Source organism: Anopheles arabiensis, chromosome 2 (genome assembly GCF_016920715.1).
Source record: "Anopheles arabiensis isolate DONGOLA chromosome 2, AaraD3, whole genome shotgun sequence".
Classification (NCBI taxonomy): domain Eukaryota; kingdom Metazoa; phylum Arthropoda; class Insecta; order Diptera; family Culicidae; genus Anopheles; species Anopheles arabiensis.
In genome coordinates this window covers 23,249,942-23,266,342 of record NC_053517.1, presented here as the reverse complement: position 1 = coordinate 23,266,342, position 16,401 = coordinate 23,249,942, and the positions used below count along the sequence as shown (strand labels likewise).

Below are 16,401 nucleotides of genomic sequence, written 5' to 3'. Positions count from 1 at the left end.
TTCAATAGTTCAGTTCGCTTAATTATCGTAACGCACTGCACGGCACAACATTCGGCAACAAGGCCGGCAATGGTACATTGTAGTCAAAGTCGACGCGTTGAGGGACGCGAAGGGATAAAGGGAGAAGTCGGGATAATAGCAATGGTTGGTTCCCTTTTCTGAAAATCGCCCTCTGTTTTTGATCTATTCGTTTCGTTTGCTGTCGCTTGGTTCGGTTGCGTAGTGTTGTGTTTCTTTAGTGCCCTGTCGTTAGGTTTCGATCATTTATTTATGCACAAGCGGAAAACGGCATCCAGTTGTTACTCTGGCCGTCCAGCACGCATTTCAGCATGGAATCTTAAGTAATTGGATGGGTTTTTTCGGGTTTCGTTTGCAGCTATATGGGAAGGAAGTACGTGAAATGTGTTATCGTTGGGAATGTTGGAAGGAGTTTTATGTTGTAAGCAGTACAAAAGAACATCTGAAAAAAGAACGAATTTCGGGAGCCATCTTCTACAAGTCAATCCGTATCTCAGGCATACGCTTTCCACTGGTCTGCGGCTCTCCTATGTAGCAGAAGCCTTGCAAGGGATCAGACAACAGAGAACCTCAGGCTGTAGATAAACGACGCAAAAACCAAATTGACGATACCTCTATTAAACTTAGACCTAGGATAGGTGAATGATCTTTTCAAAGACGTCCAACATAACGCAGGGTCAAAGGTCAGCGATCGAAAACAGCATGGAAGGAGTGATACGCGCAAGGATTCTCACTGCCAATCAGTCGTTCTATAGTTTAAGGAAGCAGCTTCGTGGTACAGTCGTCAACCGATATGACTTAATAATATGTCTGTCATGGGTTCAATCCCCTGAATGGACCGTGTGCCGCCATACGTAGGACTCACTGGCCTGTATCGTATACCATTTCGATTGCGATCGAAATCGAAATCCGATGAACAAAAGTTCATTTTGAATGAACAAAATTCACTTTGGTATCGCATACGGGTTGTTCATTCGATCGTAATCGAAATCGAAAAGTCAGTTTCGACCAGTAGACAAATCCTATGTAAAACATCGAGCAGTCGACTATTTTGTCGACAATTGGTATCGCATACGCTCTTTGTCGATCGAATTCATTTCGACTAGGTAGGGGGTAGTCGAAATCTCTTGTACAATCTGATTTCATTCATTTTTTTTTTTGAAAAATAACAAAAAAATGCAGGCAGACATGAAAAATATGAGTGAAATTATTATTTACAAAACAGTAATGTATAAATTTATGGAACAATAAATGAATAAAAATCTGTTTTAAAATACTGAAACATTTGTAATGAAAATTAAACTATATATTTTTAAATATGCATAAATATGTGCACACACACACACACACACACACACACATTTTTTTATTGATTTTTAAAGAGACTTTGAGCTTTTTGGCCCTAGTCCCTAGTCTCGGACAATTTTAAATCCCCTCACATTTTGTGAGGCCCCATATTTCATTCAGTCAAAGACCTCTTGAAGTCTAAACCAAAAGTTACCATAGCCTATGGGTTGCTTAGACTGGCCGGTAACACCAAAAGAGAAAAAGTTAATACCCAAAGTGGCCCAAAGTTGATACAAGCTGAATTCACTTGTTGAACTTCGATTCCCTGCCAACTATTGAATTTGTGCCTTTTAGTTGACACGTTTTTTCAACCGAAACAAATCTGAATTTTTTCTCGTCAGTCCATGAGCTAGTAAATGATCGTGATACATCGTTACAACTCATCGTGTGGAAGCCAGCACCGTCCGAATCACTGCAAACTTACAAACTGTGTGCCGTCACATGCGGTACAGTTAGTGCGCCCTATTTAGCTACACGAGTGTTGTCACAACTTCCCGATGACGAAGTAGCTATCCTATTGCTGCATGAGATTACGGTATAACCAAAACAAAAAAAAAATGTATTGCCATTCCTGTAGCAATATGATTTTTTATATATACCTGTCGTATAATTCTATTATAGTAAAATTCTCATTAACTTTGGGCGAATCGTTTGAATGTTGAGACGTATTGGCTATATAGAGAATACAAACCAGCACTACATATAAACCAGATAAAAATGTTTAATAAAATCAACTGAAAGTTTTAAGTTTACGAAGACTTGAGCATGTTTTGTATTGTAATCGGCCTCTGAACTTCCAGGTTGTGTATTTGCGTAAGGTTTTAATAACCACGGTTTACTTGGATATGCAGAATCACCTAAAATAAAGTTCAAATTATTGCATATCACTTTAATTTAATGTTAATTGTTGTTCTACAAACCCAACAGTTTAAACATTCTTTCACCATTCCTCCACTTTTGCTCAAAGAATGACTTAGCTGGACTGTTATCAAAAATAAATGCATCGTGATTCGATCCACTATATTTGGCATTAACATACCGAATGATGTGTTTGTGGTCACATATCTGAAACAACATTTTATATTAGACACTATACGAACACCTATGCTGTGTTTTAATTACAAGAAGCGCATTTAAGCTGTAGAATCCTTTCCTGTTGAAATATATTACTGAGTCTTCAGTAGGAGCTATCATTCTGATATGTGTACCGTCCACAGCCATAACAGCACCAGCAATGCCAGATTTACCATAGAAAAATCTACGTGCCTCCATTTGTTCCTCCTCCGTCATTTCCAGCGTTATGTGCCTCTTAAGTTCATTTTCCAGAGCACGTAATGTTTCATCGAACATTTCGGAAAATGTCGATTGTCCCATTGGCACCGTAAAATCGTTGCCTACACCCAGCTGGTAGGATCCTTGTGCTAAAAATTTTAGAGCTGCTGCCAGTTTTTGTTCTGCAGATAACCCACGATTGTGTTTCGGCATTATTGCTGGTTCAATTTTTTCAAGGATATCTAAAAATAAATCCTTCGAAATCCGGAAATTTTTCCTAAAACTATAGCAAGCTATCAGTACAAGTGCTTCTTCTACCCGGACTGTTTACTTACGCGGCATCGTCTAAACTCAAAGGATCTAATTCCTTTCGCAATTTTCGCCGATATTTCTTTAAATCCACATTTGCGGATCGACGATCACGATTGTACAGTAAAATTGAAGCAATCATCATTAAATAGCAAAGCACAATGATAAAATGTATTCTCATTCACATGTATTCACTGCTCCCTGCATTCGCAATGTAAACAAACCGCTGTTTGACAGAACGCAAACTGCTCGACAAGTCGATCGTATAAGTTTTCTCGATCGAAATCGACAAATCGTATGCGATACCTATTTCGAGTCGATTTCGATTTCGATCGACAATTTTGCTTCGATCGCAATCGAGTCGTGTTTTCTTATACGATACGGGCCACTATCCTGCTATGGGGGGAAACCAATAAGCCACTGAAAGCCAAGCCCAAAAGTGGCGGGTTTTTACCGACAATGATTGTTAAGCCAAAGAAGAAGAAGAAGAAAGAAGCAGTTTATCTTTAGTAGAACATATTGCGATGATTGAAGCTCTGACTATATTGCACCTTTATAGTCCCTGTACTCCATCCATCTGCCACATGAACACTGCCCCTAACAGATGAAACCTTCTTAGTCGTGGTCGAGGGAAAGATGCTCACAAATATTACTGTCCCTGTATGTGTGTAAGGATAATGGAGGAGGTGTCGGTAGAAGACGAACTGTATGAACTGTACGACGATCGCACAGCGTATAAAGCTGTTCGGGCTTTGCAATTGACTGGCCATTTTATGCGCATAGAAACGGACAATCTCACCCCAATGACGTCATTTTAGACAATCCACAACGACAACATGCGCAAAACCGCAAGCGGATTCAGAAACTCCTGCAGCAAGCCAAGATCACGAAGCTCCCGTTAACGTTCACGGTAAGAGTATTGCGCCTAAGTTTATGCAATTGCACGCAAAATAGGCTTAAAACAGGGAATTGGTTACACTTTTTTGAAAATAACCATTTCTGCGTTTCCTTTGTAGGCAGATTGTAGATTGTAAAATGATTAGCAAGTGAAGGTGTAAAATTATGAAATATGTTTTTTCCTTCTAGTGAAACGTCCTATTGCATACATTCAGGAGCTCTGCACTACCAAGCAATACATCGATTTGACTGTTAATCCACCAACATACCATTAACCCTACACATCAAAGTAAAACCAAAAATGCACCACACTCTAGTACACATTTCGTTCCAGTTAAAACCTCACTTTTCGATTAAAAAATTCTTCCATCCGCTCATCGAATTAAACCACATTATGTTTACCAACACAGAATGCTTAACCACGGCTCATGGTTAAAAATTACATTTTGCAAAGTGCTAATTTTAATTTCATCCCCTGTATAATTGAGAGCCCAATCCCAACCGTGTCAACAAAAATGAAAAAAACAAACACACACAACCCTTTCCTCCCTCAGAAAGATGCGTGTACTTGTGCATTATGCTCCATGTAAGTGAAGCGCCTACATAATTGATGATATCTCGATGGTAGGCCGCTGCTGCTGCTGCTGCGGGAATTGTAAACCCTGTCGCTACGTAGCGTCCTACGGCACGTACTCGATTGGAAAGGAAAGGTGGAGATAGCGAGAGGGGTGGGAGATTATGGGGGATGAAAAACTTCGAGCCACATACAGTGGGCACCCGCCCACAGCAAGAAGGAAAAGCTCGAAACTTTACTACCTTCCTGATCTTCGGAAGTGAGATAAACCGCTTTTTCCCGTTCCTTTCCTTTTCATCCCCCGTCGTCAGTTTTGCGTTCGGTGTTGCGATGAATCACGCAATGTACAAATAAAATTTGGAAAAGAGAAGAAAAATGAACAACAAAAAATGCTTCCAATTTGGTACCGAGCAGAGCAGCAGGAAGCTTTGTAAACGTAGTTACGTTTTTATGATTTAATCCTTGCGTGGTCCTTTTCCGTACCGTGTAGCGAAGTAAAAAAAAGGAAGCAAAATACATGACACGCGTGAGTGTCGAGTAATTTCGTACAATTTTCACGCATATGCTTCGCGGCCCGCCTTTCTTCCTCCTGCTTAGTTCCTTCCCATCCTTGCGTGTGTTGATTTGTTGAAGGTCGGTCGGTCTCGGTTCATCCGACCGACAACAGTCGCGAGTTTTCCCGGTAAAAGCGGATGACTACACTACGTCGCACCCAACCACGGTGGTACAAAATTCAAACAAAGAGCCGTAAAAGTAGCACTGATGAAAAGCACGCGTTGTTCGCGGATGGGGGATGATTTTCCATGGAAAAGCACGTTTATTTACCTTTAACTTGCCCCGGCTCCAAGTCGTCGTGCGGATGATGACGCCGACACCCGGCAAAAGGTGCTTCACTCTGCGTGTTTACGAGCGCTTGGACGGTTGCTGCAGGTTTTCAATTTTCCACCAAGGCCAACCGCCAAACGTCCGGAGTTCGCTACCCAAAAATGGTGGCTGCCACCGCCTCCTAAGGTTTGACTATCACACACACACATACACACTTCTACACACTTGAACAAGTAGACAGAGCAGGCATTGGCAGGAAAGCACGTTCGGCTAATCCTTCCTTTCCAACAGGAAACCAACCACCCAAAAAAAAGGGGAAGTGTTAGGCGCACGGTGATCGTCCCTTTTCCCTAGACTCGTTGCCAGTTTATCTGCTGCCCGGAACTGGAAACACACACACACATACACACACGGAGCACTCTCGGTTGATAATGAGATTTGCTGGGGAGGCCTCTTCGTTTGTTGCCAGGTATGCTACCTTTGCCACTTTTCTCAAGGATATTCGATTATACGATTAAATCTGCACTCTCAACATCAAAACACTCATGCACAAGCTTGCACTATTTGAACTGCACTGCAATATTTTCGGTTTCTTTTTTTTTGGGAAAGAAAATAAAGGGGGGAAACATTAAAAGCTTGCACACACACACACACTGCACAGTGGCGCGGTCTCGATCACAATCACACGCTCTGCTCTCACTGCACTGCTAGATGCTTTCATCCTAGCAACCGACCGGTTGGGCTGGCCATCGTCGAATAAAAGAACAGCACCCCGACACTAAACACAATGCACATCAAAGCAGCCTCCGGAGAAAACGCGCAAACCACACACACAGGCTGTTGCGGAGATGAATACGTTTTTTTTAATGGCGCGCACGTGGTGCGAGAGGCGCGGAAAGGGGCAGAATTCCATTGCGTGGAAATCACTGCACAACCACGTCTGTCACACATGTCACAGAGGAGGGGAAGGTGAAGGGTTTTGGAAGTTGGATTCGGCAGGCGGTTGCGATTCGATTGCGTTACGCAGCTTAGGCGTACGATCGGGCACCGGCGGCGTGAAGTCGCTTTGTGTGCGACGTGGCGAGTGTCAAATTTCCAATTGTTTAAACGAGCTCACAGTTACGGTGGTGACGCTCTCGATTACGGGACATCCCCTTTCCCCGCTTCCCCTTCGTCTCTCGATGAGAGACATTTGGGGAAACAAAAGCAGAGCAAACCCTCGGAGCAGAGTGTGTTCGTGTTTCCCCTTTTGTCTTTTTTTTTTTGGTGCACCACATTATTTGTGTATGTTTAAACAAGCCCTTTTGCAAATGAGTCTCGCTGCCATACGGTCTTTCATTTACATCAGGAACCTTCCTCATGTGTTAGAAAAGCACATGAGAGGGTGGGATTTTTTGCGCTTTGCGCTCTATAAACGGGTATAAAAGCTTCAAAGCGGTTGGGCGTATAGCACACAGAGAAAAAAAACACGATCCCAAAATTCCCTAACCACAATCAGTATGCATAGTCTGAAGGGAGTAAAAAAAAGAAAGAGTGGAGCTAAAACACAACACTGTTGGACAATAGCACACACAGCACACACATGCACTAAATACACAGCTTTTAGTGTATGTTTTAGCGCGTTTTCGTCCCATTTTAATTAACATCAAACGGGATTTGTCTATCAAAAAGCTAGTACAGATACCGAAAAAAGTAGAAAGAAAAGACTCTCACTGATCTCATTTAGCGTCCAAAGTATAATAATTTGATAAAAAAAGTACAGACTTTCCCCAGGATAATCGAATGATGCACACCGCACAGAGACCGCAGAACATCAAACGCGCAATTAAAATTACACGGTTTTCCACCAAAATAAGCTTCATATTTTAGTTTAAAATTTGTATTTTGTAGGTTGAAGTTTGAATGAAAGGGTAGTTTAAATTGAATCTGGTTGGTTTCTGAGTAATAACCATTTAATTATTTATTTTTTTAGCTACGCTAACTTTTTATTGAATTATCATTAAGTCATTTTGATTCATTAATTTTATCATATACCATAAATCGTTTTCTAATCATCAAAAAAAGTATTTTAAATTGCATTTCACAACTGATCTGAACATAGCAGTGAAATTTGCTCCAAGTTGTTGGTCCAATTTAGTTGATATTAAATAGATGAAGTGTAAATGGTAACCTCTTAAATGTTACAGATTGAACAACTTTATTTTTGATAAAATTGGAATAAATCCTATTTTTTTTTATCTGAATATTTCCATTTTCCAATCCTGCACAGGTAATCATTGCATCTTTGAACGGGAAACTCCGAAATTGAAACCTTACCCGTACTTTCCATTTAAGCTAATTTTGTTTCATTCCAACCTCACCTCACAACAATACCGGGACGCCGGCGATGATTTCCCTTACAAATTCCTCCCTCCCCTCCCACCTACACACAAAAAAAACCTTTGTGTGGTTTTTCCGCTTACGATTTGCCACCCGCCGCCGGTCTATCGTTCTGGCGGCACTGTGTTTCTTCTGTCTAGCGTTTTCACACTCGCCCTTCACATCAGTTGTGGGACGGTTGAAGCGGTCGCTAAGCAACTACCACGAAAAGGCGTAAATCACTGCGAGTGTACTGCGACCGTCGCACACAAGTCGTCAAAGTACACCTTGCGAATGCAAAGCGCCTTCCACTGCTCCGAACAGTTCGACGCGCACACTAGAAACTCACTCAAAACGCACAAACCACACAGTGGACCACCACTTCACAGACTAACACCCGGTTCGAGCGCGCACAAACGAATCCTACGCACGCCAAGCGTAGACTGGCAACTTTGTTAGTGTAGCGTCCTTTTTTGGCCCGGTCGCGCTGAACGCCGGCTAGGGCGAAGGATCGTCCTGCTCGTCGTGTCCTGGTGTGTCTCCGTGCGTGTGTGTGCGCCGCCTGTCTCGGCTGGGTTTCGTGCCCTCGTCCTCGGATGTTTTTATGAATGAGGGGGAAAACTGCACAAACTCCCTCGCATGCACCACCCGCAGCCCGACACGAGGGAACAAATTGTATGCTCGCGTGCGCGTGGGTTCCACGTGCGCATGTGCCCGACATTAACACCCCTCCCCCTCCTGCTACTGCTGCGTGCTGTGAGTGCGGGCCGGAAAGCGGGGGTGTTTTTTAATGTTTTTGTTGTTGGTCGTTGGTTCTTTATGGCAGGGGGCCGCCGCTCAGAGCACGGCATTCATCGCCAGACCATTTCGCCCCGTGCACAACGCAGCAGCAGTAGGCTTTGCTAGTGCAGCGCGTGGTCGAAAAGCGCGTTTTGCGCTTCACCGGATTGCATTGAAAACATCACAGGAAAAGCGTGTGGAACAAAAGCACGCGCCATTCGTTTCGGGCAAGCGTGACCAATGTGTACGATGCGAGGGTTTGCTGGGCACATCGTCCTGTTGGATGTCCTTGCCGGCAGTAAATGGATGCAGCAGGACGAACATTCCAGCGGTGCGGTTCAAATTAATGCAGGTTCGAAAGAGCGCAAAGAAGCTATCAGAGTTTATGGCAAAATTACGTTTTGTGTAAAAAGCTATAAACTATGAATTCCAATTACAAAAATATGGATGCATGCGCGTTTATATAGGTATGCGTTGCCATTCTATTGAAAGCGATATTTTTTATGAAGTTATTTTCGTTTCCTGGCTTTGTCTTCACTCTTTTTAGTGTCTGTTTGTAATGGGTTTTCATAAATCTTCTCAATCCGGGCGGATATCCGATTTATGGACATCCATCGTCATCGGATGATCGCCCTCGCCTTGGTATGTATCAATCCGTTGAAAGCTCCAGTACTTCGGGATTATTGGCAATGTTTCATCCCCCTCTCTCTCACTCTCTCTCTCTCTCTCTCTCACCCCTAAACAACGTTTCCTGCAACAGCAAGGCAACAAGTTGTGTCTTAACCAGGACATAGAGCACTTGTCCGGACACTCGGTGTGAACACGCGAAACTCTTCCACAATTGAGCAGTCCATAAAATCCATCCCTTGCCGCTGAAGTACATTACCCAGCGTGGGTAGAAGGATTGAATGGAGAGCGCTTTCTTATCTTCGCGGGCACTTGACAAGAGTAGTGTGCTCGTTCGACGACACCCCTTTTGATGGTGTATCGTGTCCTCCATGGTTACTACGAGCAACGTACGGCCGATCCATGGTGGCGCTAGCGAGCGAAACTTCGAAGATCTAACGTCACCCGGCCAGAAACAATAGCGAGGGGAGCCAGCCAAGAACATAATGCCTTTGTCCGGGTGTTGCCAGGATTTGGGTGTGAGTGTCGAAAAGCCTGAAGTCAAAGTGTCCGCCCCCCCCACCCCCTCGCACTTCCCTCTTCATTGGCAGTGTTTTAGCGCGCGCGTAAAGGCGCACCAGCTGTACACGGTGGTTGGAGCTCAAAAACAGGCGCACACTTCAAACTGTGCGACCAACTGGATAAAATTAATGGAAGGCGAGGGTTTCTTTTTTGTGGCGTTCTGCGCTCTGTACAACACAGCATCTCACCCCTGCACACCATCCCCCACCCGGAGCTTTCTCCTCAATGGGACGAACTGTGCGTTACGGATGTTTTGTTTTTGCTGCTTTGGCGAGCCTTAAAAACGGCCTTCAGTAGGCTTTGAATGCGACTGGTGGAGATTTTGAGCGGTGGTAAGATGGGAGTGGGAGGAGGGCGGAGGGCTTAAAACTCTGACCGAGATCCATGCTTTTTTGCTGTTATTGTTGTTGATATTGTTGATGCTTTCTTGCCCGTTGGGTTTCTGCTTTATGCCGTGGCTTGTGGCTCGGTACAAGAGGAAGTTCATTGTGCGTTATTAGCGTACTGGCGTGAGTTTTTTGTTTTGTTTTAGTTGTCGCTTGTTCTACTTCATCTACCGTCACTGCACCAGTTCCGTCAAGGTTAGGTAGCATCAGATAGCGTAACATCATCCGGTGCGGGTGGGCTTGGCACTAGCGAATGGACAGCACACAACAAAAAAAAACAGCGATGGGACATCATGAAACGTTGGAAGCATGCAGGCAGCAGGTTTTTGGACTAGACAGGCGGCAATGTTAAACAATAAGCAGAGAGCGCCCTCCCGCCTTGGCGATGAGCGGAACTTGTTAGCATGGCACTGACTCATACTGCATGGATTACAGGAGCTTAAATGGAGCTTAGATAATCGGAGGCTTTTGTTTTTTCGGTGCTGGTTTAAAATTGCTTTTTAATGAAATTAAATGATTGGTGACGAGAGAAGAATTTACACGTGGACCACTTTAAGTACTCTAAAATATTAAGGAAAACAGTATTCTATTCATTTCCTCTTTTAGAAGAGATGTTTGTTGATTAAACAGAATATAATTTTGTTTAAACAATCCCAACGGTATTTCAACGAATTGTTGAAACTTTTCAACAACAAAAAAAGTTCACTGCGAAACGAGCACTGTAGGCAAGTAAAGGAAGGGTAGAGAAAATGAGCGAGAAGTAGCGATATTCGAACGTCAAAACCGCTCGCCATGTTGTACGGGCGTTGTAAACAAAGCCCGCTGTCAAACAGCCTATTTTTGATTGTTTACATCGATTGCAGAAAAATTTTGGGAAGAAATCCCTGCGAAAGCATTGAAAATGTCCGAATACAACAAAGCTAAAATCAGTAAACTCGTTCTAAAGGGTGAAAGTTCTAAGTAAGTATAGATAAGTGTGAAAAAATCGTATACAATTCTATAAAAACCTCCTCCTTACCCGTCTTTCCAGGGGTACCAAGCGAAAGCACAAAAAGGACAAGAAGGATAAAGAAGCTAAGCGAGCGCTCGTGGTCGATACGGACGCGGTGAAGCACGGCGGTTGGTGGCAGGTCGCGAAAACTAGCGACATTACCGGCTCGATCGCACTCCAGTTCGATAAGCAGGCGTACGTGAAAGCGCTGGACAATGGGCTATTCACACTGGGCGCACCGCACAACGAGGGTGATCCGCCGGATCCGGAAGAAATCTTCAGCGCCGTACTGATCAACGAGCAGAAGGTGGCCTTCAAGTCCGGCTACGGCAAATACCTGAAGGTGGAGAAGGACGGCATGATAACGGGGCGGTCGGATGCGGTGTCGGCGCTGGAGCAGTTCGAGCCAGTGTTTGAGCAGGGCAAAACGGCACTGCTGGCGGCGAACGGTTGCTTCGTGTCGGTCGATCCGGAGGACGATGCGCTGGTGGCTATCAAGAAGAAGGTGGGCAGCGATGAGGTGTGCACGATACGGAGCTGCGCCGGAAGGGAGGACATTTCCAGCAAGGAGCTGCCGGTGGAGGAATCGGGCGATCTCGATCAAGTGGAGCTAAACTATGTGTAAGTATGATATGGCTGCCGCCACCAAACCAGCAGTGAATATGTATTCATGTTCTATTATTTGCAGGAAAAAGTTTCAAAAGTTCCAAGACAAGAAGATACGCGTAAGCAAGGAGGACAAATTGACTCTGAAAAAGGCAAAAGAGGACGGCGCCCTGCATGAAGCATTGCTGGATCGGAGAAGCAAGATGAAAGCGGATCGATACTGCAAATAAGAATAGATTGTTCGCAAAAAAGTCGCCCCCAATAAAGAACGCTTACAAAGACACAAGGTTAAGATAAAGTATGTTTGGACTTTTATTACGCATATTATGACCGTTGCTGCCCTTTGCACCGGTACACCTCCTCTTCTCGGTACAAGTTGTCGTGCGCCCGCCTGCTGCTAATGTGTGTTACTTTGTCATACGATTAGTTTGATTTTGGTGAGAGTATAGTGGCGGCCGTAGTTTTATGTTGTTTTCTTTTTATCGTAATGATAGCAATGAATTTTGCCATAAGTTTTATCACCTCTGCATCTATGTGACTTTTCTGTGTAGCTCCTTTGCCAAAAACCATGCTACAAGCTAAACCGAATTTTGATGATCGACTATTTTATTTGCTGTAAGTGAACTTTTGTTTTTTTCTATGGTAATTTGTATGTCTGCCATTCGTTAATTACTTGTTTCTGTTTCTTACGGAAGGGGTTCAAAGTTTGCTGCCATGAGTAAGATGGATGGCGGCTCACTAACTCTGCTCACTACTGCACACATCGCCACATCGATTTCAATCACCCAAAATTGTTTGCCCCCCTACCCACTTTATCGTTATCGGAATATCAGTTCGTTAGGGCCCTAGTCGCTGTGTGTGTGCCTTTTTCCCGGTGACCCATCTTCCCGTCGTCCTGTCGTATGAAGCTAATTGTTATAAATATAAACTTGCGCGAACGGTCAACTCGTTCGTGTTTTTTTTTGCGCATGCATCCTGTGCATTACGGAGTTTGTCTAAAAAAAACAAACAAACAGATTCCGTCTACGATTGCGGACAAAATTAGAAGAAGTTCTAAGTGTGTTTGTGTATGTGTGTGTGTGTGTGTCGGTGTGTACTGTGTTTCGTTTGGATTGGAACTGCCAGCCTCCCCCACTGGAGGGGTAAGGGTACCCCTAATCTATCATTAGCAATTTCATTTATTGTTCTTTTCCTAACACTCACTCACTCACTCACACAATTCATTTCAGTTCTTTGCTTTCGTTTCCTCCTTTACCGTTTCGCGCTCGTGTGTATATGTGGTTTGCATAGATCCTAATTTCATTGTATTGCAATGTTGTGAAAAGAACATTGAATTCACGCGTTCTGTTCGACCAGGCAAGCAAAATCAATTTGCAAAAAACAAAACAAAACTAAAAATCATTGCTCCCGCACTTTCGTTTTTGGTTTCGGTTTTTGAGGCAAATGCTGCTGAGGTGGGCGATATACTTGAGGAGGGCGGGAGGGAAAGTAAGAGAGATAGAGAGAGAGAACGAGAGAGAAAACAAAATGTATGTACGCTAATCTGCGCTAATCGATTGATGCAGATTACGGTTAAAAAGGTCCCTTAAACAAAGGTAAACAAAATCATAAGTTACCTACGAAACTTATATCGCATTAGTGGTGTATGTTACAGCAAAGCGCATTAATATATATATCGTAGTAGAATGTCCTGACCTGAACACAATCCACTCAATATCTACATTACAGAAAAGGGTAATAGGTAAGCAGAAAATGATCCTTTCAAAAATATACATCACTCTCTAACCCATATTCATCGTTTTGCTCTGGACGCGGGAAGAATTTACGATTACTGCTGCTGTATATCCCCCCTTGCTTCGCTATCGCCCTGGTACCGGACTGTGTCGTGTTGGGTGTATATGTGTGTACTGTCTCCCATGGAATTGCTAGACCATTTTTGGGTGGGAGATTCTACTGCTTGGGTTGTGTTGGTGTGAAGGGAAAAACAGACGCCTACTAGGATGGGTTAAAAGGATCGTCGCTTTGTTGGTGCAGGATGAACCTTCTCGATGTTGTTTTTGCTGTTGTTGTGGATTTTGTCTTCGAATTCTTACTGCAATCGTGCGAACTGGGTGCGGGACTCCTCCTCACGGCATCTAACGCTGCAGTAATCCTCAGCTAATCGTTGACTGTGCTCTCAATTGTCTTAACCATTCCACAAACTCGTCCAGCATGACGGGCCCTGCAAGGAAAGGCATTAGTATCGCTATGATATCTACGGGACCCCCCAAACGTGGGATTGATACTCACAAGCTCCATCGACATCGTAGTTTGTTAGATCGTTGGAGATGGTGCGGGAAAACTCTAGAATATTACACCACTGATCCTTGTTGATCACTTTGTACTTGGACTGCTCTAGGAATTGGGCAAATTGTGCATACAGTGGCCAGTGCTTGCCGAGTAGCAGCTGAAGCATTGCTTTCGCCGTCTCGATGTCCATGCTGCGCTGGTCTTTATCCTGTGGAAGCGAAACGGGCAGAATGGGGATGGTAAGATGATGATTGCGCATTAGCCTCTCGCGCGGTGTAAGGGGAACGGGGGGACCCACACTTACCCTTGCAAAATCGTACGCATATCTGTAGATGATTTTGAACGAGTTTGGGTCGTTGAGCATGCTTCGCAGATACTCCAGCTTGCACTGCACCTTGGAGGCCGTGTCGCACTGCAGATCCGTTAGCCCTTTGAGCCACTCGCTCTGCGTGAAGAAGCCCATCTGTTTGGCACCCATCTTGTACGCCAGCACAAGCATCGCCACATTCTCCGGCTCGACGCCAATGTCTTCGCAGAACTTTTCCATCCCTTCGGGGCCTAAAAAGATGGGAAAAGTTTATTAGAAAAAAAACCCCCTTTTCGCTACATGCTTCCCTTCAAAAGGCAAACAAAGCCAGTAAGTGCCAATGGCCCTTCCGTTAGTGGTCTAAAATTAGACCCATTGTTTACCGGCCACCGGAGGTGCACTTGGTCCTTAGCGAAGCGACTCAGCGGGCTCTTTTTTGCCGATTACTTAACACATTTGCACACATACACAAAAACACGCACATAATACACGTACGGTGGTTGAGCTGTGTTTCGCCATCTTACCTAAAGTGTCCGGATCGTCCGGTGTGGTGTACTCCCGGAACCAGGTGAGGCATCGTTTCTGATTGAAGGCGTCCTCCGATTTGCTGTAGCGCCGTGAGCTGCAAGCGAAAAGCAAAACAAACCATGTCAGTGTAGCAATGGCAACGGTGAAATAGACCCATCCCAAGCAGGCGCCGCATATCCGCAAGATCCGTACATTCCGTCACCCATCTCGTATATAGCTCGCCTCCGTTCCGTTGACAGATCAGTCGAGAAACACGCTAAACATTCGTCCGGCTACTATCGAACATCGAAGAAAACCCGTCCCTTTCGCCCTGCCAGCCGGAAAAATGAGGCCAAATGGACCGAAAGAATGATAATGTCGAGCCGCACCACAACAGACACTTTTATCACTGTTATCGTGTTCTTCACTCGCTGTTCTACACACGCTCGGGGCGCAAGAAAAACCCACACCACACCGTGCTTGGTGGTGCTGGTGCTTGTTTCGGGGACGGTGTTTCGCTGACAAATGGAAAGTGAAAATTAGGAAGGAAAGCAACTCTCATTCGCTTGCTGCGGACCTCCCTGTGTGTGTGTGCATGCCCCTGTGTGCTAAAAATATCGTGTTGATCTTTTTTTAAAAAAGACGCGCCACGCTGCACATACTGCCATTGCTACTACGTGGGCATACGAGAGGGTAGCGCTAATTTAGCTCCACCGACCAGGTCGGTCATTTTGAGGGGGAAGGAAGGAGGTTGGCAGAAGACGGGAGGTGAGACGGGAAACCAAGCAACCCATCGTTCGAGCAAAGGGGAAACAAACGTACAAATCAAATGCACGCCTGGACACAGCGGTCACGACGTGTCCCAAACATCCTGTACGGGTCAGGCTCATTATCGGGGCTCTTACCACACACGCACCAACCGTAGACAACAAATGACGTCGAAATCGGGAAGGTGCTACCTCTCCCTTTTGCTGCTGCGACTTACCTTTGATAACTATTTCGCTGTCGCTTAGTCGACTGCTGGTCTTCTTCGCTGGGCCGCATGTCTATGGCGTGACGACGTTTACCTCTGGGCATTTGTAATCTGTCAATTGTGGAGCGTTTGCTTCCTGCAGGTCCAAGCGGGCACTGACGGCGGAATCTCCTGGGCTGTCCTGCTAGGCGTTGGTTGCTTCTCTGAATCGAGCGGCCAGCTATGTCCACATTAGTTTGTTCACGTGCACACGGGAGCCAATCGTCGTTTGTTTTGCGAAATCACAACCACCAGCAAACGCAGCAGCCTTACTGAGCGATCAGTCTTCACGACGATCCAGGCAGTACCGTCCCGTCGTTGTTGTGTCCCGAGCAAAGGGACGGAAGTTTCCCGGATAGGTTGATGAGGGTTTAAGGCAAATGGATCCCAGCAACCCAAGCTGTTCACGCAAGGCATGGAAAGAGAGAGAGAGATACAAACGGGTTGGGGGAAATATTATCAGTGTGTGTAAACTTTGCCCTTAAATCAATACGGTGACAAAAATCAATACTGAATATCTTAAAATTGGCTGCTTAGGCTGTTTGGAGCACCCGTTTCCGGATGTGCACTGCTATACCCGGATGTGTATCGGTCCTTCAGCGGGCGTCGCACTACCCAGCTGCAAGCGTTTCACCCGGAAAAGTAGACACAGCCTTCCGACTGTGTCGCGGTCGGGTATCGAGTGTCCGCTTTGGCTGCTGCGCTCTGAGCTGAGTCTGAGGGAACGATTTGCCC

General features: G+C 45.0%; 3 protein-coding genes across 6 annotated transcripts in view; 1 reads left to right on the top strand and 2 right to left on the bottom strand.

The window, feature by feature from the left end:
* LOC120908383 overlaps positions 1-8,055 on the bottom strand; it is a 36,634-nt gene extending 28,579 nt beyond the window's left edge. Inside the window, exons 1-2 of one of the 3 annotated variants that reach the window (XM_040319322.1) lie at positions 7,950-8,055; positions 5,243-5,834 (exon numbers count right to left, since the gene is read on the bottom strand). The gene's annotated coding sequence lies outside the window, so the exon portion shown is untranslated. Of the gene's footprint in view, positions 1-5,242; positions 6,036-7,949 lie in introns of those variants that run through there. The other 2 variants (XM_040319323.1, XM_040319321.1) reach the window with 2 other exon arrangements.
* A 2,716-nt stretch (positions 8,056-10,771) lies between these two features.
* Positions 10,772-11,852, top strand: LOC120898525 (protein FRG1 homolog). Its single transcript, XM_040304491.1, has 3 exons — positions 10,772-10,914; positions 10,985-11,566; positions 11,634-11,852. The coding sequence occupies exons 1-3, from the start codon at positions 10,856-10,858 to the stop codon at positions 11,779-11,781; spliced, it is 789 nt and encodes a 262-aa protein (XP_040160425.1). The 5' UTR covers positions 10,772-10,855; the 3' UTR covers positions 11,782-11,852.
* Positions 11,840-15,756, bottom strand: LOC120898535 (DCN1-like protein 4). 2 transcript variants are annotated; one of them, XM_040304519.1, is made up of 5 exons: positions 15,640-15,756; positions 14,672-14,769; positions 14,145-14,398; positions 13,841-14,048; positions 11,840-13,772 (listed from the first exon to the last, which is right to left on the bottom strand). In XM_040304519.1, exons 1-5 carry the CDS (start codon positions 15,729-15,731, stop codon positions 13,705-13,707), a joined length of 720 nt encoding a protein of 239 aa, XP_040160453.1. In that variant the 5' UTR covers positions 15,732-15,756; the 3' UTR covers positions 11,840-13,704. The 2 variants fall into 2 exon arrangements, with proteins under 2 accessions (XP_040160453.1, XP_040160464.1); XM_040304530.1 differs by lacking the exon at positions 15,640-15,756 and adding an exon at positions 14,868-15,191.
* Positions 15,757-16,401: the final 645 nt, after the last annotated feature.